Source organism: Vombatus ursinus, unplaced genomic scaffold, assembly GCF_900497805.2.
Source record: "Vombatus ursinus unplaced genomic scaffold, bare-nosed wombat genome assembly UNPS02014833.1, whole genome shotgun sequence".
NCBI classification, from domain to species: Eukaryota; Metazoa; Chordata; class Mammalia; order Diprotodontia; family Vombatidae; genus Vombatus; species Vombatus ursinus.
Window position 1 is genome coordinate 8,031,995 of NW_020954611.1, and position 24,849 is coordinate 8,056,843.

The following is a 24,849-nucleotide window of genomic DNA, read 5'->3' on the forward strand; positions in this document are numbered from 1 at the left end:
GGCATTAAAGGATATTCACCTGATACCTTATGTTTGAATTTGTTTTCCTAAATTATAATTTATCATTAATTTCATTTTATTTAGACTGTCATACATTCTTTTTTTTAGTATTGCAAAGTTTTAACAAAATGTCTATAATGTCTTTTGCAGAATCCTCAGTTTAATAACACATCTACTTATGTCATCTATGCCCACTTGCTAAGACAGATAGCTACCTTAGTGGAAGCGGACCACCATTTCCTTGTTCACTGGTTTAAAAAGTAATTTTTTCCATGATTCTGAATGTTATTAATCTTACTGTTTGTTTGAAACCATCTGAAAGATTTAATAATAAGATGCATTTAAATATTTTCAAATATGTATTAGTAATATTTATACACAATATTGCTTCAAAAACCTGTTGTAAAAGCTACTATACAAAGATAAATGCATGCTTTAGTAGAAATAGCCATTTTTATATAATTTTGGAATGTCTCTAGTGTATTTTTTGTTTTATGAGATAGATTTCTATTGCTAGCTTTTCAAATATCTCAGAAATAATGATTTGACATAATACTTTTATTTTCATCTAAAAAGTTCACTTTTTTTAAACATTGCTCATTATTACTTACTTAGAGCCTTAGGGGAAAGAGTATAATATAATGTAAAAGGTAGAGGCAGAAGACTTGGGTTGATGGCCTACCACAGTTACTTTATTAAGCTAGAAGGCCTTGAACACGTCACTCTACCTCTCTTAGACTCAGTTTCCCCTAAAATTAGAAAATTGGACTAGATATTTTCTAGGTGTCCTTTTTAGCTCTAAAATTCTGTGGTTCTTCCTATCTAAAAGCTAATGAAATGAAAATTGGTTATTGTAAGCCATTTGTAAGAGATATAATACTCCTTTTTTAAGGTACTAAATCTACTTTCAAAATAACTTTTATTTTTTTATTTAAAAAGCTGAGAGGCAAAAAATATCTCAAGATTAGAAAATAATTAAAGTAAAAAAGTCCAATAAATCAGCAAGCCTGATAATCAACATTATAATAATCATATTTTGGTGTTTATTTCTTATTTAATTAAAACCATTATTCAAAGAAGAAGTATATATCTTCTCTAATTCCTCATAATTTAAAATATTGATATAATTTTAAAAGAATATTAGAAATTTTTGCATGTTTTGCCCAATAAGCATGTCTCCAAAATGTAGAAAATGTTTCATTTGATTAGAATTATTTCAAAATCTTTCCTAGGTTATCACAAAAGAGGTTCAAGCAATTGGTAGACAGATTGCTACAGTTTATTTCCTTACGCTTGTTTCCTGCAAAGCCTGAAGAGTTCCCACCTATGACAAAATGTTCCTGGTGGATTCCATCAGCAGCCAAAGTCTTGGCTTTACTTAGTAGGTTTTTCTTCCTCTGATTTTATTATAAATATTGCATTTATTTATTTAAGTGGATTTAAGTATACTATCTTTCCCTGAAGATTTCAGTGCCCTACATAGATAAACTTAAGATTTCTCCCACGAAGAGAATTGTTAAGTAGTTTTCACTTCAGTGGTAGTTTTCTGAATAAATTTACTTGAATAATAAAGTACATTCTTAAATATTTTGCTGGGTTATATCCTCCTGTGTATCAGTGAAGTTTCAATGGCATATTGTAAAGCCAGCAGTCACAGATGACCTACTAAACTGTGCTTCCTAAGAAAGGAATTTCCATTCATGTGTAAGGGATCATGGGAGACAATGACTGAGGCTGGAAAACAGTATATGGAAATGGTGGTATGTGCCCTTTCCTGCTGTGATCACAATGGTGTGTGTGTGTGTGTGTGTGTGTGTGTGTGTGTGTGTGTGTGTGTGTGTTATATTCATGTATGTTTGTGAAGAAATCATTGGCAGAAGTTTCCACTCAATTTCAAAGCATTCCTTGCAAATGGAATTAGAATTTATTGAAATGATGCTCTCTAACAAAAACCTTTCTCATTTTGTACATTAAAATGCTTCATTGCAATAAAATAAGCACATGAGTTACATGTCAGTTTCATATGTAAGATGATAAGGATCATGCCAGAAGTTTTCTTTTCAGATGCTGCCAATGATCTGGCCCACCTTCCTGTCATTCCTTATACTGATTTCTATAATTCTACATTGGATCATATTGATCTCATGGAGGAGTATCACACTTGGCAGTGCTTTGGAAATTCTCGAAGGTAAGACAGGTCACTAGCCAAATGCAGCCCTTACTCATCTGATCATACATGGCAGTGGAAAAAAATTGATTTAATTAAAAAGTAGTTTTGTCATTTACTTTCAGAAGAAAGGCCCTATACCAACCTAGTAAATAGATTATTAAAGGGTGTCCCTTTAACACAGTGACTTTTTTAGGTAGATCCCTGGGATAGTTCACTAAAAAAAGAAATGTTTTTCCTTAATCTGTTTTCTGTTTCTGTTTTTGAGCAGGTTTTCCTTCTGTCAGTATCCATTTGTTATTTCTATAGCTGCAAAAAAAATCATTATTCAGAGGGACTCAGAGCAACAGATGATAAGCATTGCCAGGGTAAGCCAGATCATAGAAAAAGTTGTATGTTGTCTGTAATCAATACAGTGAACATGCTTTTTGAATTTTCCTAGCATAATTGGTGAAACTTCCAAATAAACTTTTAAAACAGTGGATGCCCAGACAATATCAGGAAGCTCATGTTGAGCACAAACCTCTCCTAGAATTCAGCTTCACAGAATCTCGGCCCCTCAGAGGTGTAATGGGCAGTCAGAGTTTATCAAACCCAATATGGCCCTGTGTAGAAATCCCCTCTACAACACAACTACCTTCAGTGGCAGGTAATCCAGTGCCTTCCAAGGCTGTCCATTCCTCTTTTGGACAGCTCTAAGTGCTGAAAAAGTTTTTTCTTATAAAATCTACCTCCCAGATTCACTTTCTCCTTCTCATTCAACCCTTAAGGGCCAATCAGAGCAAGTCTAATCTCAAAGTCACATGACAGTTCTTCAAATTCTTGAAGCCAACTAGCTGTTGTGGCACCCTCACTCACAGTTGAAAGGGACCATACTAGTTCATCTTACCCCTGAACAAAAATTCCCTCTACAATGTACCCAATGCAGGCCATCCTGCATTCCTTAAGCTATCACTGCCACCATTTTGGTTGTTCTCCTCTTGACCTAATTCAGTTTGCCAATTCCCTTCCTAAAATGTGGCACACAGAATTGAACCTTGTATTCCATATGTGGTCTACTCAAGACATAGTACAATGGGAATATCAGCTAACTTTATTATGGACACTATTCCTCCATTACTAAAGCCCAAGATTGAATTTGCTCTTTTGGCTGCCATTATGACATCTCATCAGATTTGGAAAAGTAGTAAAAAGATGAAATGCTGAAGTATCTGAACTATACTTTGTAGATTAAGACTTAGGTTAGCATAATTCTATAGCTACATTATTCCAACCTTAAGTAACCAGAGAAATATTGACTAAAGGTATAGTGACCATTTTGTGTCTTCATGGGCATATTCTGAAACAATTGGGACATGTGAGAGTTTTACAAGAAAGCAAATATATCTTCCAGAGTACTGGAGTATATACCAAAGAATTTAAAGAGGGACAAGGGTTCCAATATATGTCACACATTCTAAGGAAATTAGAATGTTTATTAAGCCCTACTAGATACAACATGTTGTGCTAGAGAAACAAAGACAGGGGCAGGGGGAGAGATGCTGCCTTCAAAGAGTTTACCAGGAGCTACATTAAAGAAGTAGTTTCAAACAAATAGAAATGGAGGTCACTAATCCATATATAAGGATCCCTTGGGCCATGTATTGATTTAGTTTTAAAATGTAACATTATCTATTTTTTAGTATTTTTAGTTATTTTGTCAAATATTTCCCACTTGGATTTTAATTTGATTTGGCCACGCTTGGGAATATTGCTGGCCTCTAACAGCCTGGGTGTGTTTGATACCTTTGCATTAAAGCATCACAAAGTAAATAACAACTTTGTGTCAAGATAAGAAAGGCACACAAGAAGTACTGAGCCTTCCCTATTATCTCCGAAGATTTCAAATTGCTACCATTTCTTGTTTAAGCTATAGTCAGCTTGATTGGGGCCTTTCTTTGTTCTTTTATGTTTAAATATATATAACAAAGAATGTGAAAACTTGACAGAAATATTTCCTATATTCATTAAAGTAACTACCATGAAATCATTCCCCTTCAGGAATGTTAAAATCGATTTTATAAATCAGGATAACTATCCTAGAGAGGCTGCCCCCATCTGTGCATTCTTTATAGTTTACAAAGGTAGTCCTGAACCCATTATTGGAACTCATTACCCACATTCTTAAACCAAATCACCATGAAGAAAACTCACTGAGTTATCCTGCCAGCCTCACTTCAAGTAGGGTGAGGTGAGATAAGAGATGAGAACAAGAACTCTGTCATAAGAACTCCCATTTTTTCTCAGCGTATCTCAGCTAGGTATTGAGAAAGAAGTCTGATTAAAGTAAGCTGTACATTACTGCTAGTAGCAGCTACCCCTTCCCCCAGAGTGCCTGCTTGTTAAGCCAAGTGAATTTGTTGATTGGTAGAATTTCAGGCTGTATGAGAGAGATGTTTCGTAATGGGTCTGAGGAGAGGATTTTCACACTATTCAGTCCCATCTGCCTATATGTAAAGTGGGCCCCGAGGTGGGGGAGTTATAAATCTCTCAACTCTTTCTTTCTGACAGTTGACACAGCTGGGACCTAGAAGTATCCCTTTCTCCTTCCAGGACTATCTAATAGCACCTTTTCCTCCAAAAAGGACAGTCATTCATTGTTTTACCTCCCTTTTCCCCATCAACTTCCTCTATGATCCCTGAGACCTCATTTGGCCCCATATGATATTCACCAATAGAAAAGAGAGAAATATTATTATTCCACCTTAAGTAAACTGAATTCTGAGCACTTCATTGTCTTCTATACACCAATTCTCAAACATATATGTCTTCTTGAAGACTTCTTGAATTATGACTTCTTGAAGATAGCTCTAACTAGAAAATCTTGGAATCCCTTAACTATTGGGTCTTCTAGAAACATAAACTCTCAGAGTTGCAAGATACTTCAGAGTCTATCTAGTCTAATTTATACCTGAACAAGAATACCTCATAACAAACCCCTTGGCAGGTGATTTCTTTAACCTAAGTATAATACTGCATTTATCTCTATTCAATTTCATATGATTAGTCATCCAACTTCTTTCTGGATACCTCTGGTAATGGAGAGCTTGCTTATCATTTGAGTTGACCCATTCTGCTTTCAGACAATTCTAATTGTTATGAAGTGTTTCCTTACAGGGAACTGAAATATGCCTCTCTACCACTTCTATCATTGCTCTGACCTCTGAGATGATAATAAATCTAATATTTAGATTGTGGACAGCTAGGCGGCACAGTGGATAGAGCGCCAGCCCTGGAGTCAGGAAGACCTGAGTTCAAATCTGGCCTAAGACATGTGCTAGCTGTGTGACCCTGGTCAAGTCACTTGCCTCAGTTTTCTCATCTGTAAAATGAACTGGAGAAGGAAATAGCAAGCCACTCCAGTATCTTTGCCAAGAAAACCCCAAATGGGGTCACAAAGAGTCAGACATGACTGAAACAACTCAACAACAACATTTATATACCACTTTAAGATTGATAAATCACTTAACATATAGTATCTCATTTGATCCTTAAAAGGTATATATCATTATTATTCCTGCTTTATAGATAGGAAATTTCTATTTATAGGACATTGAGGCTGAAAGAGATTAAGTGACTTGCCCAGGGCCATACATAATGAGGATCTTTGACAGAATTTGAATTCTAGTCTTCCTACTCACATCTAGCACTTTATCCATTAGATCATCTAACTGCCACAACAAATCTGTCTTCAGTAATTCTCCAGTCATCTGCTGTATTTCCAGTTCTTTACTTTCTACCAAAAGTGCTGCTATAAATGTTTTTGTATGTAAATGAAATCTTTCTATCTGTGACTCCTTGGGTTATATACATAGCAGTGGGATCTCTGTATCAAAGGGTGTGGACATTTTAGTCACTTTTATAACACAATTCCAAAATGCTTTCCAGAAGAGTTGGACCAATTCAGAGCTCCACTATTTTTGAAGTATACCTCTTTTTCCACAGCCCTTATGACAATAACTTCCCATCTTCTGCCATCTTTGCCAAATTTTCTGGATGTGAAAGTAAAACCTCAGAGTTGTTCTGATTTGAATTTCTCTTATTAGTGATTTGGAGCAGTTTTTCATATGTTTGCAATTTTCCTTGTGAGAGCTATTTGTTCATATCCTTTTGGGGGAAAATCCAGTCTTTCAGCCAGTTCTGAATTCACCTAAATGCTATCACCTATCCTACAGCTCTCCAACTTGTACACAAGTCTATCATGAAACACTTTGTCAAATGCCTTACTGAAATTCTGAGATATATCATTCATATCCTCCTGAACCATCAGTGTGGTAATCCTCTTAGAAAAAAGTGTGTGAATTTAGTCTTACATGAACTCCTGCTCATTCTCAGTGATCACTTCTTTCCTTTCAAAATGTTTATAATCCATGCCTTTAACAATATGTAACAAGAGGTTTTTCAGCAATTGAAGTCATAATTACAGACTGATAGCTTGAAGGATTTATTTTTGTTCTGTTTTTGAAAACTGGAAAAACATTTGCTCCAGCCTTGTGTCATCTCTCTATTTTTCAGTTTTTTCAGAAATTAACAACAGTGATTTAGTGGCCACATCAAATTCTTTCAGTTTCCTAGGATGTGGTTCATCTAAAACTTGTGACTTGAATTTACTGATGGTGCCTAGGTATTCCCTTACAGTATTCTCAGTTATTTGGTGTTTTAATTCCCTATCAATCATCTTTGTCCTAATCTTCTCATGATTATAATTTTGCTTAGTATAAAATAAGAAGCAAAATGAAAACTGAATAGTTAACCCTCCCTTCTCTGTGTCATCATCATCCCTTCACCCTGGAAAGTCATCCTGGGAAGGATCCAAGATGGTGGAGTAGAAGAAAAGAAATACAGCTAAGCTTTCATCAACAGCCCCTCCACAAAGATCTAGACAGACTGAATCCTGACTGGAAAATCTAAGAAAAAAATCACAATGACTCATTTTTTTCCAGTCCAAGTTGGCATAGGGAGAAAGACAGAGAGAACTATGGATTCTGGGAATGGGATCTAGCCAGGAACAGTCATGCAGAGTATTCAGGGACTGAAAGAGGCCCGAGGCTATTCACCAGGGAAAGAAGCCCCAGGACACAGAGGGCCAGACCTTGTACAGAAATATATACCAACTGGCAGTTCTGCCTCTTACTACCTAGTTTTGAGTCACAGATACAGAGAAGACGGAGGAGAGGACCTTCTCCTATGTGTCATATTCCATGGCAAGAAGTGATCACAGGCCCTGGGCTATCTGCTAGGCAAGAAACAAGTTCAAAAGCAAGCAGCAGCTATGGATCTCTGGCTCTGGGAGTGAAGTGGAACAGGAGAAGTTTCAGTTTGAATCTCCAGTCTGAAGCCAACAGCAAAATAATCTGGGCAGGAAATCCAGACAAAAGGGAAGCCTACCATTCTGTCACTCTGGACCAGCAGAGCTTTCCAGCTGGCTGATTATGGTTAAATCTAGAAACAGTCTATTGAAACCCCAACCAGGAATAAGTCCATAAGTATACTATTAAGAGCCAAACCCAGGTCAGGAGCTTGCAGAGCTCAGAGTGAGAGAGCTGTGGTCAGACTTTGCCATGGATCCAACAACTTTGGGAGCACTGAAAGTTTATGGGTCCCTAGCCTGAGCTCTTCCTGAGATATTGGAATAATGTAATACTCAATATCCTCAAAGAAAGCAACAGTAGGACCTAAGAGGACACAAACTCAGCCCAGATATTCCTTCTATAAATGCACAGATCCCTCCTCCACATAAAATCCAAAGTTAGAAAGTAGGTTGGAAGAAGAAGGAAAAAAGAGAAAGAGAGAATCCCACCATAAATAGCTATTATGGTGATAGGTATATTCAAGACCGAAACCCAGAAGAAGAGAATGACTTCAAGACATCTATAAGCAAGGCTTCAAACAATAATACAACTTGGGCACAAGTTCAACTAGAGCCTCTAGAAGAGATGAAACAAGAGTTTTTAAAAGAATTAAACATTTTTTATAAATAAAATAAGAGTGCTGGGGGGATTATAAGAGAAATGAAAGTCATAGAAGAAAGTATTGGAAATAGATCTAGTAGCTTAGGACAAGAAATATGAACCTTACCCATAGAGCAAACTCCTTGAAAATGAGAACCAATCAAAAAGAAACTAATGACTCTATGACACAACAAATGTTAAAACAAAGTTAGAAGACTGAAAAAAATAGGTGAAAATATAAGACATTTCATAGCAAAAGCAATTAGCCGGGAAAACAGATCAAGGAGAAAAAAAACCTTGGGAATCATTGGACTTCCTGAAGGCCAGGACCCCAAAAAAGAAAAACCTGGACATCGTGTTTCAAGAAATCATAAAAAAAAACTGCCCAGAACTCTTAGAACTAGAGAACAAAGTGAAAATATAATCCACCGGTTATCCCCTGAAAGAAACTCCAAAATAAAAATTTCTGTGAGAAACATAGGCAAAATCAAGAGCTTCTAGGTCAAAGAAAAAATACCAGAAGGAGTCACAAAGAAAGAATGCAAGTACCAAGGAGCTATAGTCAGGTCACACAAGATTTAGCAGCCATCACTTTGAAGGAGCAGAGAGCTTAGAATGTATTTCAGAAAGCAAATAGGGTTACAACCTAGAACAACTTACTCAACAAAATTGAGTGTAACTATACGAGGAGAAAAATTGATCTTTAATATAATAAAGGACTTTCATACATTCCTGATAAAAAGACCAGATCTGCATAGAAACTTTGAAATATGAACACAGGAGTCAAGAGAGATATTTTAAAATGTAAAACTGAGCAAGAAATCACAAGGGACTAAACAAGGATAAACAGTTTACGTTCTAATATAGGAAGGTGGTAGATGTGTTCCCTCAGAACACAGTTACCGAAAGTCATAGAGCAAATCTAAGAAGAAACCTGAAGGTAGTTTTGTTATGTTTTGATTATCTCAAAATAAGAAAAGAAGAAAAGAATATAGTATGAGGGGAAAGGAAAAGAAGAGTGGGAAAAATTCCTTCACATAATCAGTTTTCAAGTAGAAGACTACAGCTAACTCCAGATTAGTGCAAATAATGAATCCTCTGAAGTGATTGCATGTTTTAGAGCTCTCACTGTTTAAAGTTATAATTATGTAGAATATGCTAATTGGTTGCAACCCAATAGAAATATGCAGTGTGAATTCAGATAATTTACCCACTTCAGGGAGATTCATTATTTACACTAATCATGACCTAGTGGTGTACAAAGAGGAAGGGATAAGAGAAAAAGAGTATGGAGTGAACTTCATTCTCATCAGAATTGGTCAAAGAAGGGAAGAATACACACACACACACACACACACACACACACATGCGTGCGTGCACACACAGAAGAGGGTACAAAGATACATTTCATTCAGTAAAAAAAACAGGAGGGAAAAGAAAAAAGGGAGAGAAGGAAGAAAGCAGGAGGGTAGGCTAAGGGAGAGAGTATTCCTAAGCAAAAAAAAAAATTAACTAAAGAGAATAGAGCTTAAAAAGATTTAAAAGAAAATAGAAGAACCTGTAATTGAGCCTCTTAGTGAAGGAAAGGGAATAGGGGCAAAGGAGTGGAAGCAAATTGTACCAGACCTGGAGCACTGGCATTTTATACTCTCCTCTCTTATCCCCCTCTTCTTTTTTATGAAGAGGAGGCAGAAAACAAAGAGAAGAAAAAGTATAAGAGAACAAGATGAAAGGAAAAACCCAATTAATTATCATAATAGTGAATATGAATGGGACAAAATCACTCATAAAATGGAAGAGAATAGCAGAAGGGATTAGAAAGCAGACTCCAATAATATGTTGCTTATAAGCAAAAGGGAAAGGAAGAGAATAAGCATTTATATAGCATCTACTATGTGCCAAGCACTGTGCTAAGTGCAAAATATTACACTTTTTACAAATATTATTTCATTTGATCCTTACAATAAAACTCTAAGGTAGGTACTATTATTATCCCCATTTCATAGTTGAGGCAATCAGAGGTTAAGTGACTTGCCTAATGTCATATAGCTAATAAGCATCTAAGGCTGGATTTGAACTCAGGTCTTCCTGACTCCAGGCCCAGTACTCTATCCACTGTGCCACCAGCTGCTTCTGAGAAACACACTTGAAACATAAAAGATTCACACAGAGTTAAAATAAAGGGCTAGAGCAAAAATCTCTTATGATTTAGGTAAAGATGTAAGAACTATGATCAGTCCAATGACCAACCCTAATTCCAAAGTTCTGATGATACAGCATGATACCCAAACCCTGAGAGAGAGGTGATGGACTCAGGATTTAGAATGAGACATATATCTTTGGACAAGGTTAATTTATCATAACATAAGAATGTGTTTTGCTTTACTGTGCATATGTGTTATAAGAGTTTTCTTTTTCTCTTTCTTTTCAATGAGGGAAGGGAAAGGAGGAAGAGAAAAATCATTGCTTGGTAATTGATAAAAAGTAAAATAAAGTAAGTTACATCTTTAAAAAAAGAACCACAGAAGTAGTCCTGTCCTGACTTTGATTTTCTTTTTGCTTCCAACATAAAAAAGCCTTTTTTTGTTGTTGTTGTTGTCCTTACCAGTCACTGTCAGTTTCATCTTGCTCTGAGCTTTGACATTTGGCAGTACTTTTAAAGGGACATGCCACTCATTTACCTAATATTCTGTTTATGTATTTTAAAATTTGAGTTGATGAGAGGCAATGCAGTGTAAGGGAAAAAATCATTGTAAATGGAGTCAGGAAATTTGAGTTTCACTTCTGCCCTTGAAACTCACTAGCTGTATGAGCATGAGTCAAATCACTTAATTATCTGAATTCACACTGCATATTTCTATTGGGTTGTGACCAATTAGCATATTTTATATAATTATAACTTTGAGCAGTATCTAAGCTTTACTTTGCTCATATATAAAATGGAGAAAATAATTATTGAAGTACCTATATTACAGAGTTGTTCTGAGGATCAAATGAGTTGATATGTGAAAAGTACTTTGTAAGCAATAAAGAATTCTGTAAATGTCAGCTATTATTAGTATTGTTCAATCATTTTTCAGTCATGTCTGACTCCTTGTGACCCCATTTGGGGTTTTCTTGGCAGAGATACTGGATGGTTTGCCATTCCCCTTTCTAGCTCATTTTACATATGAGGAAACTGAAGCAAGCAGAGTGAAGTGACTTGCCCAGGGCCATACAGCTAGTAAGTTTCTGAGGCCATATTTGAACTCAGGAAGATGGGTTTTCCTGATCCAGGCCCAGTGCTCTATCCACTGTGCCACCTAGCTGCCTCTATTATTGATGAGTTTCCTGTATGTCCACTTTGACCTCTCAAACTCATCCCTACTTTTATTCTTCATCACATTCATTTTTTGTGTTGTCATTTAAAAAAAATTTGAAAGTTTTATTTTTAAAAACATTCCACCTTTCCTGGACCAATTTCTTTTCTTTAATTTCAGGCCATGTGGAATTCCACTTATCTCAACCACCTGATGAACCAATTTAATTCTACACTATCTTCTACTCTTGAATCCTTTGTTCCTTTGTCTTATCACTACTAATGTCTTGCCGAACCCTAACTCTGTATTATTTCTACCACTTCCTCCTTTGTTCCCACTCACCTGCTTCTGAGTAGAGTTAGAAGTCATGAAACCAACCATGTGTCAACCACATACTTTTGTTGTCTAATCTAAACTGGGCCCTCACCGCAACAAGACAATCCTTCTGATCCTCCCTAATTGATCCAAGGTGGTTTTTCTAAAGTTCAGGCTCAGCCATGTCACACACAGTTGTCCCCACACACACACACCACACCTCCAAATAAACTCTTATAGCTCCCTATTGTCTCTGGGATCAAATGTACATTCAGGAGTTCAGCCATACTGGCCTTCTTACTGCTGCTCATACAGTCAATGTTCCATCTCCTCTGCCTTTGCACAGGTCTGTCCCTCATTCCTGGATGTTCTCCCTCTACCTTCAACTCTTTGAATTCTTGACTATCTTCAAGTGTCAGCTCAAGTTTCACTTTTGGCCAGAGGTTTTTCTTGGACCTCCTAGATGCTAGTGTCTTTTCCTGTCTACTTTGTTTATATATCTATCTAGGTACACGCCATCTCCCACATTAGCATGTAAACTCCTTGAGGGCAGGTATTGCTTTCATTTTTTTATTTATAGCCTTAGCATTAGTCACAGTAGCTGGTATGTAATATTCACTTAAATTCCCATTGATTGATTGGTTGAAATCCATTCTCCAAGCATTTTTAAATCTATCCTCCCAAGGCTAATGGTGTGCATGTGTCAGACAATGTCTAGCTTTTCCCCAATTATCTAATATAAAATTTATAAATAGTGTGGTCATATCTGCCCAAGATTCCTATCACTTCTGCTTTTTATTGGTTCTTTTTGGTAAAAATGAGGTTTTGAAAAGAGTTCTCCTTATCACTTCCTACACCTTTTGAAGAATATACATACACATATGTATATGTATGTGTGTGTGTATATATATGTGTGTTTGTGTGTATGTATGTACGTATGTACATCAAGAACTTATCAGTTGCTCTGCTTTTAACAAACAGCTCCAGAACGTCTCATGACTATCGTATCGTGCCTCTGTGTCAGATTGTCAGTCTTTCCTGAGTCTGTCATCCATTTTCTCCCTCTAACCTGATGGCCTGTAGCATACTTCCATCAGAACATCACTTTTTTTCTCCTTAACATTTTCCCTTACCATTCGTGATCTAGACTACTGCTTCATTGCTCCTTTTTTCTGATTTGTTCCCTTTGAATGGTACACGTGTTCTGTCTTCGTATTCTAGTCATGAGTAACAACTCACCAGGCCTCAGTGACAGCTAGGAGGTTGAATTCACCTACTTGCATTGAGACGTGTATTTTATTAATTATGCACAGTGCGTTTATCCGTAGACATCGGAAACATACGTCTTTTGCCTCCCTTCTTAGATATCGTCTCCTGATAAGTATTGTTTTTTCTACTGCATCTTCTTCCTGTATTCTGTGCTTGCCACTCTTTGTAGTAACCACTTGATTGATGGCTCTGGCTTCAGCGCTCTTGATCCAGTTGTGCCAGTCAGATCTATTTCAACCTGTCCTTGTGATATGTGCAGCATCACTGGTCAAGAGCCTGTCGCGTCTTTATTGCAACCCGCTCTCTCAGAATTCATACCTCCTTCTCAGATCGTTTCTTCTTAACCAGCCGTTTACTCTTGCAGGAGCCTTTGTTCAGACTTTAAGTGAGTTTCCCGCTAGTTCCTGCTAACCCTTCCTACAGCTGACACCAGCAATGCTTTCTGAACATCAGCTTCTAGTTTCTCTGCACTCTCTCTAGGCCCAGCACCTAATTGTTTTGCTTTGTTTTGAGCATTAGGTCCCTTATTCCCCAGATGATTGCCCAAGGCAAGCGTTAGACCTACCCTTGAAAAGCAATCTTTATTCCTACATCCACCATCCCAAGGAATTTGCCCATTGTGCGATGGGGTAAAATTAGAGTAGTTATTCTCTGAGAAAAGCTGGTCATAGACAAGAGCTCAGGAAGTTTGACTTTGGACCTTCATACCTCCTTTAACTATTTGTATGCAATTATCATGTAGCAAAGTTATTCAGTTCAATACCTACTTATTAATGTAATCAATATGCATATCATTAAATTTATCAAATTGACTTTGTTGTCCATTTCATTTATCCATTTTTGACATTTTATTTATTTATGATACTTCAAAGATCTGTAATTTCATCTATGTGGGTTTTTCTTCTGCCTGTGTAGATCATGAACCCCTTATAACTTAATAAATGGTTTTCTAGAGTTATAGTTGCTGAAAAAGTTATCTTTGTTTTCCTTCTTCTTTTGGACTTTACATCTTCTTCCATCCCCGTTTCTTCCCTTCCCTCTCCCTGGTGATGAGCCTCTCTAATTTTATCTAGGCTACTCCTTGAATAAATGGGCCCATACTCAGAGCATTTCCAACTTAGTAGGACTTTTAAAAGTTTGAGCTCTACTGGTATAGCCTCAAAGAATACAGGGTCCCCTCCGTACCATGATGAGACATGTGAATGTAAGACATTAGGGGAGGATAACAACACTCAGTTCTATGTCTAGGCACATAGTTTATTGCTCATTCATCAGGATAATCTCTTCACAGTTTACAGTGAGTTGTAGTGTTGTTTGTTTTTTAATAAAAGAAAGTACATAGGGAACACAAGGGGTTTTTTTGTGTCTGGCTTGAGAAAGTAAAAAGAACTTTAGGATCATAATTAGTATAAAATCTAAAGAGTATTTCCTTTGGTAATTCAGTTCCCAGAAGGCAAATATTTCTTTTTGTCACAACCCAGGAAGAAAGCTTTGAGTGATTGGTGACATGCGTAGTCAGCCTTTACTGATCAAAGGACTCAAAAGGTCTATGAGTATGGGGGTACTAGAAGAAAGTTCATTGATTATGCCTGCCAAGAGAGTTCCAAAGCCCACACTGCCCCTTGGAGAAAGATTTTAACAGGTATTTTTTAGTAGAAGAACTCACCCTTGATCTTGTGTAGATGCTGAAACCCAATAGCACTTAGTTGAAATAATTCAAGGAGTAGTCCTTATCACTAAATTTATGATGCTTTCTTCCCTGTATTTGCACTCATAGTCTTTAATACTGATTTTTAGTATTTTCCCTTGACCTATGATTTTTGATATGGGGATGGAGGGCAGGAACCTAAATCAAAACTGCAAAATTTTGTCAAAATTTCTCTTAGCAATTATCTATTTGTGGGTAATTTTTATTTCCTTAAAGAACATCCAGAGGAAAAACTGATAAATAGAAGTATGTATAGATTAATTTTACATATATGTATATATACACAGATATATACATGTATGTGTATATGTATATATATGTGTGTGTGTGTATATATGTGTGTGTATATATGTGTGTGTATACACACACCTATTTGTGTCTAATGGTAGCCATCTCTAGAGGGGGAGAGAGAGGAAGAAAAAAAGAAATTTACATGATAATTTTATTATATATTTAAAAGGAATAGGAAGTTGTACATAATAGATATGTAGTTTCATATGCAATCATCTTTTTAATTTTACCATGTTATGGAAATGCATGTTTTATTCCATAAACTTTTTAATTTTTTAAAAAGAACACATGTCACATATGGAACTTGCCACCAGCTAGTCCCCTAGGTATTCCTGGCCTATTATTACTTAGGGGCTCTGACCCAGATGGATGGGAGAAGCTAACCAGTAAATCGTTAGGTTCAAAGGCACCACCTCAGAACAATAGCAAAGACAATTATCTTACATTGACAAAAGTTTTTACAGTTTACAGACTGCTTTCCTCCAATGGCCCTATGAAGTAGTTAATATAAATTGTGTGGACTCTGTTGTACAGATGAAGAAGTTGAGGGTGAGTTTTGGGGTGACTTGCCTCTAGTCAGGCATAGCTAGCAAGCATCGGAACTGGGTGCTAAACCCAGGTCTCTGGGGTCCAAGGCTACTCAGCTTCCCAGCAGACAGCTAAACGTGTGGTAGGAATTGAGGTCGCCAGGAAGACTCCTTTGATCAACAGTATCTCTAGCCTATCTCTAACCTATTAGGTACTGACGTACCTAAAATTCTGTCATTTGAGTGGAAAGCCTTTGGGTCATAGAGGCCTAACTCCTATTAAAATATCCCTATGGGAGAGAAAACACATTTGACCTTACTAATCTTTTGACATAGTGTGTTTTAACTTATGGAGTCTTTTCCAGTATAATAACTCATAGAAAAGGTAAATCCTACTTAACAATATATTGAGCATTGAACAGAGTGAAAAGTACAGAGCAAAAGATACAACTGACCAGGAAAGGCAGACCTATTTCAGATGCTATATTGAAGAACCTAGGGCCTAAGCAGGGAGATCCATGGGAGAGTAGTAGTCACTGAAGGGTGAAGGTCCCTGCACCCAGAAAGTTTTAGTAGACTTAATTGGACAGATTATGAAAATGGTCTTGTTATGTGGATCCTTTTCTTAAAATAGTTTGTGTTGTTAAAAAAATTGAAATGGAATTTGTGGTATTCATCTTTTCAATGACAATTTTTTTTTTTACTTTTATCTGATGCACAATAGTTCTATTTTCTTTATTGATAGAGAAGGTAATGTCTTGTGGGAGATATTTTTAATGAAAATGAGTGGAGGAGGCTGTGAATATGTCTGTGCCTGCTTGTACTTCAAATACTTTCCTTTATGAAATACCCAAGATATCATTTGCCTGACAAGTTTTGTTATTGTAGATAAAATTTTCTGTTTTGTAATTTTTTGGTGAAACTAGAAAATTATCTAGCTTTAGAAAATAAATTGGCACTTCATTGTAAATACTCTGCATTTCCTATTAGTTGGTTATTCTAGACTCCATAAGTTAAATTACACTAAGATGTTAAAAGATCAATAAGGCCTAATTCTTGGATCCCATCCAAGGTAGGTTGATTACTGAAGTACCAAAAAGACATTGTCATAAGGCAGTTTCACCAATAAGATGGACCTATGGAATAAATTTATAGGAGGTACCTCTGTAACAAGATTCTAATACATAATTATTGTTAGCTTTGGGGAATTATTAAATGATATCCCAGTGATAGTAAAAATATTATGTGTATTTTTATAAGATCTATCCTTTTTACTAAAGTCTAATAAAATTATACTTGTGAAAAACTGAAAATGATCTTTCTCTGATTCAAATAGCAGAGTCTGGTGGACAAAGTTTCTCGAAGGCAAAGACCTGATATGAATATGCTATTTCTAAATATGAAAGTAAGAAGAACACATCTTGTTAGTGATTCACTCGATGAGGTACAGTGAAATGATTCTTCACTCATATTTATCACTTGAATACTTAGTTTTTTCAATTCAGCCTAGGACTTTATATACACTAGAAATATTGTTAAGTATTACTTTTTCTAAATGGCAATGAATATTCCTCATTTAATTTTAATATTATGGTGGCAGTTAGGTTATATAGTTCATAATAAAACCCTACATTCAATGAAATTATGAATTATCAGAACTGGAAAGATTTTAGAGATCATCTACTGTAGTGTTTCCATTTTATAGCTAAGGCAAAGTAAGTTGCCAAGGTCACATAGCTAGTTAGTGATACAGCAGAGTCCCAATCTTGAACCTAGATTTCCTAGTCCCTTTCTGATAGAGCAGTTTCTGAATATTCATTATTCAAAATAGGCAAAAACAAATCAAAGAAATAGGAAACCTGAGTCTTAGTCCTAACTTTGCACCAACTAGTTATGCCACTTTATAAAAATCACTTTTAATTATCTGTAAATGAAGTTTTGAGGTTAGATGATTTCTTAGCGCTCTTCCTATTCTAGTATTATTTGAGGTATTTCTAGATAATAATCAATTTTCCTCTAATGTCCCAAGCTTTACCCATTTTTTCAGCTGGACTAAAATAGTCATTATTTAATTATCTAAAGTGATTCAATTGGTTTAAAAATTTTAATAACAAGTTAATGAACTGGAAAAGTAATGAATGTATATTTCCCTTAGTTAAAAGATAACATCTTCATTTTAAATATCTTCACATTGGAGTAATATTTTTAAACAGTTGACAAGGAAAAGAGGAGACTTGAAAAAGAAGCTGAAAGTGACATTTGTGGGTGAGGCTGGCCTTGATATGGGTGGCTTGACAAAAGAATGGTTTCTTCTCCTGATTCGCCAAATTTTTCACCCAGACTATGGTAAGTACTTATAATGAAAGTTTTACAGCTAACATGTCCTCGAATTCACCAGATTAACAATCATAGTAATTTCACCCAGTCATATAGGTTATTATGACTTGTTTTACCCCCCCAAAAAATTATGCAATCATAGACATAAATGCCAAAATGTTATTTTAGAGTGTAAGAAAAGAAGTTTAAAGTTTTAACAGTTTCATGGTATGACTACCCAATGCCCCTATTTGGGGACACTAAAGAAAGAATATTATTGCAAAAATTATCAAAAAAATTTCAAGACCCATTATCATTATAGTCTTATATATTATCATCTGTTCCATAAACTACTTCAGTTTATCCTAATCAATTAATCTTATGAGCATTTTCTGTTTAAAACTATTTTGATGATTCATTACAAGCTATTCTATTATTAATTTGTTAACTGATTTTGTTTTAATACTGATAATACTTTCCCATGAAGATTATTCCTTGGTCTTTGACTTTTCATTTGAAGAATGACAAATAAGTTAAATAAATACACCAAGGTTAAATATCTTTTTACTTGATTTTTGTACAAAAATATGGTCTTGCAAAAATATTTTTAAACCATTAGAATGTAATTTGCTAAAGGAACTAAATATATAGGAGTTAAATGTCATTAGGTTACAGGAAACAAGATATAATAATAATGAGCTGTACTGGATTGTTGTGCCTTGACATTTGAAAAATAATACAGAATTCTTGTACTTGACTAATTTGGTATTAGGTCCATGATTTCATTGGTATGGGTAATCTTCCATAGATATAGTTGGCAACCCCTTCCTACCATTTTATTCCGTGTAGTTCTTTTTCATATCTTTCAATAAATCACAAATAGAGGGCCAACCGTCTGTGCTAGAAGGTCCTTCCTCAGGTTGTTTCAGTATCCTTAGAGTAACACAAAGGCCTAATACCATCCTTCATCATGGTGTGAATGTGACCCGGGTTTCTCAGAGGTATCTTCGTGGAGTACCAATTTTGGCAGGTTTTACTATGCATGGAAAGCTTCAGATATAGTTCTGGCAACAGTGTGTCTGCTTTCTGAGGACTAACCTACTTAAGGATGGAGTGATTTATCATAGGTAGCCTGGGCACTTGGTGATACACTCTTTAGCCATGGCATTCATAAAACAAAGGAAAGTAGAAAATATTCATTATTCATGGATCTGCCTTCCATTGCTACAGCAATGGTGGCAAAGTAGTGGAAATGAGGTCAAAGAGTTTTAAGAATCTGTGTTCAGACCCTCTAGAAATGTGAACTTAACTGTTGGCATAATTGTGAGATCTTTGGCCAGTGACCAGTAAGCAGCCAGATTACCGGAGAGACTGAATTATATCGATCTTTACATTCTTGCAACAAGTGAAAGACAAACAGGATGCTGCTAAATGGAAGGATGGCTCAAGTCTCTCCTTAGGGAGGTAAATAAAGGAGGTAGCAGAGTTGATTTTATTGTTCATCCAAGAGCAAAAAGAAATGTCTTTTTGTAGGACATTTGGTCATCTCATATTTCATAAGCAAGTCATGTAATCTCTCCTGAGCTTCAGTTTCCTTATCTATAAAATGGGACTAATAATAATTGTACTATCTCACAGAATTGTTGTGAGACTGAGATGAGCTAATTTGTGCCAGATGCTTTACAAATTTTAAAGTGCTATATAAATATCAGTTGTTATTTTTAATCATCAATTAATCATTAAGAAACATTTAATTGCAACTTTTTTCTTAATTTTTAGACCAGACTTGTAACTTCATTGGCATATGGAATTCCTAATGAAGAAAATTTCCTTACAATTCAGATTAATACCTTTATGCCACTTAGTCTTTAGAGAGTTGCCTCTGGCATTGAGAGGTTAAGGGACTTGCCCAGGGTCACACAGCCAGAATGTATCAAAGGCAGAACTTAAACCCAGGCCTCCATGACTCTGGAGCTAACTCTTAGGTCACTAGATCACACTGATACTCCAGCTGCAACTTCTTTATGTCTTGTTATATCACCAGAAGGCTGCTCGCCAAGGGATGATTTTTTTAAAACTACAGAAATGCATGAAATAGCCAATGGACAGTTTTATGCAGTCCCCTTCTGCTTCTGAAGTGATGGTGGCAAAGTGATGGGAAAGGGGGAGGAGAGTACTAAGAACTGTATGATTCTGTGTAAATACATAAAACTTTACTAGTGAATAAAGTGATTTCCCTGTTGGCACTCGAGATATAATCTCTATCAAACAACCAATGGTATAACACAGTACTGTAAAAAATGAACCACATACAAGGCTTGTCACAGTCTTTTGAATGAAACAGGATTCAGATGATAGCCCCCACCCCAGAAGGCAAGAAAGCCTTGAAAACTAGATTTTGTTTCCTTTAGCAAGAACTTATATTATAATAATAATGATTTTATATTAATATATTTTATATTTATCTATATTGTATTTCTAAATAAATAAATTTATAAATATTTATTTGTATTAATATATTATGCTAACTGGGCTAAGATGTTTGAACACCCTGTATAAAGTTTTAAAGATCTGCAAAGTATTTTACATATGCATTATCTGACAATGATAACTGATTGACATAATATATTTTTGCTAGGTATTGCCTATCTTCTTTAGAGTAGGACTCTAAGAATTATCCTAAGTAGGATGTTTTTATAACTATCTTTTTTTCACTGTCTTTGTTAATGGACAGTAGGAGAGTCATGAATAAATAAAACCAGTGGATAGTGCCCAAATTTAATTTTGCACATTAACATTTGAAATTTATTCATCTTATATGCCACACCAGAATAACTAACATGACAATATTGACTAAAGAATCATCTACTTTGTTTTTTTATCTACCCTTTGTTTAGGGTTGATGGGCAATAGAATTCTCTCAGTTTAGGCACCAGAAAGAAAGAAGAAACTACACAATCCAGAAAATGAGTAACTAATTCCTAAATAATCAAAAGTTGGTTTAATTTCAAAAAGTCAGCTTTTCGCTGATAAAATATTATTCTTTCCAAATAGTTATATGTTACTGACGCCCATTGTAAGACTATTTGACTGATGTGTTTTATATGTATATATATACATATACACACACATATGTGTGTATGTATATATATGTGTGTGTGTATATATATGTGTGTGTGTGTATATGTATATGCACGCACACAGTGATTCGGTCATGGGGTTAATATGAAATTTTATTTTAATATGAAATTTCTTTTACTATAAAGAAACTGCTGAACAGGTGAACCTCATGTGTTTTCGTATTGCATGTTGTTCACTTTTGCTTAATATATTATTTTGCCAAAATTGTTTTTCCTTCCTTAGGCATGTTTGCATATCACAAGGATTCACATTGTCATTGGTTTAGCAGCTTTAAATGTGATAACTATTCTGAATTTCGGTTGGTTGGAATTGTATCCTTTAAACTGTCCACTAGGAGGTGCTGACAGACTAGAGGAAAAGGTATTTCTTTATGTATTTTTAGCAGATTACAACCATATATGTAAAATAAAATTATCTTACTAAATATAAAGTTTACTAATTTCCACTAACTACTACTAGTAGTAGTAATATTTGTGTTTATCATAAACAAGATAAATCAATTAGATAAGAATTAATATAGAAGCTAAAAAGTCAGAAGAATAATTTTGATTTTTTTCTGGATAATCTTTATGCAATTAAAATAATCTATATTCCAGATATAACCTGAATGATAAGAAACTCAAGTGCTTCAAAACATTCAAAAATACAAATTATTTGTTCAAGCATGGTTCAACATTTCTGTATTCTTTAGTTTGGTACTATATAAGGTACCAAAATATGATTATCTAAGATTAGCTTATTCTTAGTAAATTAGTTTGAAAAATTTGGCAAGTACTCTGTTCTCAGACATGAAATACATATTTACAAGAAATAATTCAATAAATAAGTTAGAGTTGATAGAATAAACACATTAAAAGTTGAATATAGGACATATACTGTTGTATAGTACCATAGAGCTTTTATTCCTATAAATTCTTAGGTCTAAATATTATCAAGAAACCAATTATTAGTACCAGCAGCAAACTGTACTGCTGTATGCTTACCCAGTGTAAGGCACTAGAGCCACAAACAGGTTGGAGACAGTGTTCTGCTTTGTAGGAGCTACATTCTGGTTGGTGTTACAGAATATACACATGAAAAACTAAATAATCATGTAAGGTGGCATATGTTAAATGTCAGTGAGTGGTAGAAACAGCAAGTGCTACACAGACTCAAAGGAAGGAGGGATCACTGTGGACGTCCGTGGTTGAGGAAAATTTCACAGAGAAGGCAAACTTGAGTTGATTCTGGAAGAAAGACCATGCTATAGAGTAATCCAGAGGAGATGGAAAGGCAATCCAAGTATAACTAATTGCATATGGGAGAGTGTATGGCATGTTTGAAAGATGAATAGACTAGTTTGGCTGGAGCAGACAGATTATGTAGGAGAATAGTAGAGATAAAGCTGAAGAAATAGGTAGAGTTCATGTTTCATTGTCAGAGTAGAGTCTGGATTTTATTCAGTTACCTGAAATAAATGCCTGGGAAATCAGTATACTTGGGGAAAGAAAAAATATAATGATAACCTACACATGCCTTGATCTGAAATTCTATTGGGTTCAGGCCAAAGACCAAACCTCTACTAATGACCACAGTAGTGAAGACAAATTATAAATTTTAATTAAACAATAAACTTTTAATTATTTTCATACTTCTATTACAAATTTCACTTACTTAACATAAGTATTCTGACTTCATTACAGATTATCATCATTAGAGTATATTAGTAAATAACAATGTGATTAGAACATGTATATTTGCAATCTTAGCAAAATTCTAGTTTTATTCATTCATTCCAAGGGAAGGGAAGGAAGGAAGCATTTATTAAGCACCTCCTATGTACTAGGCATTATATATATTACTGTGTACATAGGCATTACATGCTAAGCTCATTACAAATATGATCTCATTTGATTCTCACCACAACCCTATGAGGTAGATCCTATTGTAATTTTCATTTTACAAATATTTATCACATATCTGTTATGTGTAAGGTACTAGGTATTGGGCATACAAAGATAAAAAAGGGGTACAGTCTTATACATCTATATAAAAACACAGATAAGTATAATATGAGGCAGGTGGTTTTAGAGACAAAAGAGATACTCAAGATGTTCTGGGAAAAATTGAGAAGGGAAGCAGTGCATTCAAATTTGGAGATGGAGAAGGCTTCACTTTCACAAAGGAAGTGTAGTGCCTGAGCAGACCTTGAAGGAAGAAGCAAATTTCCATGCCAGTACAATATAGACATATGAGATAGCCCTGTGCAAAAGGTATGGAGGCGAGTGAGCAGATTCAGCTCAGAGAACAGCTAGTGGCCATTTCTGGCTGAAACATAGGTCAGGGAATGGGGGGGGGGGGGGGTGTTACATGAAATAGGCCAGACCCGGATTGTAGCAGGTTTTAAATACTGGGCTAAGGAGTTTGAAAGGGTTTGAGTAAATTTTCAACTCAGCAAATATTTTCACATACTGAACTTCGTAATCAACATATAACTTTCTTCATAGTTATCATGCAGAATAGAATTATAAGCAAAACTCTGGGCAGAAAGTTTGCTAATTGTTTCTATTACTGTAGATACCCCAGTTTCTATACAGATCCATACTCACACACATAATACATATTTATGTGTTGTAACTTTTCACAATTAATAAATTTGGGTGTTCACTGAATATAAATTGAATTATCTTCATTACCACTAAGCCCTAAATATTTGTTACACAAAACATTAAAACAGAGAAATCAAGATTACTGGCATTTGAAACCTATGATAGAAGAAAAGCACCTTAGGAAAGAATTGAGAGAAGATACTCAACTTAGTAAGAAAGCAGAATTGTTGCAGAATGTGAGGTTTTCAGTTTTGAAGTTCTGACAGTAAAATTCTGCTTTTGCCATTTCTGGAAAAATAGTGAATTTGAAGTATTTTCAACAACAATTTTTTAGATCATCTATAATGTTTTAGATTTTATAAAATATGCTGTCCTCCAAATATGGGATGTCTATATGAGGTGCTTTAAAAGTATCATGAAGAAACTTAATGCAATAGTTTTTTAGAAGCAGAATTGATTCTCGAAATGGAGACATTATATATAAAGGGCACTTTATGGAATTGTTTTAAAGCTATTGAGTTTCTATTTTATACTATTGAGTTTACTATACATTTTCTGAAATAGGCATATAGTTACTTGCATTGCACAGTATTACAGTATAATGCCCAACTTAACAACATTGTTAGTTTTCATTCCGACTTGAGCAAGCTAGGATGCTCAATCTTCTCCAACAAGTTGTTTTTATTTCTAAATGATATGAAAGAACACACACACAAAACCCAAAGTCATATGTTGCAGTTTCCCCTCCAAGGCTATAAAATAGATAGCTTCATTGGTGACCTGATATAATCTTTATTTAGTTGGAGTTTAAATATTCTAGAATGTGATATATAACTCCTCTCTTGGCAAATGGGTCAGTTACATTCCTCCTACACATCTGTCATAATATAAATATATACATTAAAAAACCACAAACCTGGAAAGCTTATAAATATATCAGCATTACTTTATTTTAACTTCACTACTCCACAGTAATCTGTTCATAAGAAAACCATTGAATTAACTTTTCACTGTAGGAGTATAGCTATCCTATACTTTGTCAATAGTATATTTATGTACACATCTTAACCATCTTATTTTCTTCAGATACTCTAATTTTAAAATTCCCACAATTACTGTAGCCAGAATCAACATTGAGGGCTCCTCATTTTAGTCAACTGCTTCTTCTATTCAAATCATCTATATACATGTTGATCCAATTTTAGAATGTATTAGACATTCTTTAGAAATATCTGAAA

At 35.1% G+C, this 24,849-nt stretch overlaps 1 protein-coding gene across 1 annotated transcript in view; it reads left to right on the top strand.

The window, feature by feature from the left end:
* The window catches only part of HECTD2 (HECT domain E3 ubiquitin protein ligase 2), a 122,725-nt gene that overhangs the window by 70,806 nt on the left and 27,070 nt on the right, over positions 1-24,849 (top strand). The window contains exons 8-14 of the mRNA XM_027839823.1: positions 151-260; positions 1,233-1,381; positions 2,065-2,188; positions 2,439-2,535; positions 16,903-17,010; positions 17,780-17,912; positions 21,246-21,334. Of these exons, the coding sequence (XP_027695624.1) occupies positions 151-260; positions 1,233-1,381; positions 2,065-2,188; positions 2,439-2,535; positions 16,903-17,010; positions 17,780-17,912; positions 21,246-21,334 (810 nt within the window). The remainder of the gene's footprint in view (positions 1-150; positions 261-1,232; positions 1,382-2,064; positions 2,189-2,438; positions 2,536-16,902; positions 17,011-17,779; positions 17,913-21,245; positions 21,335-24,849) is intronic.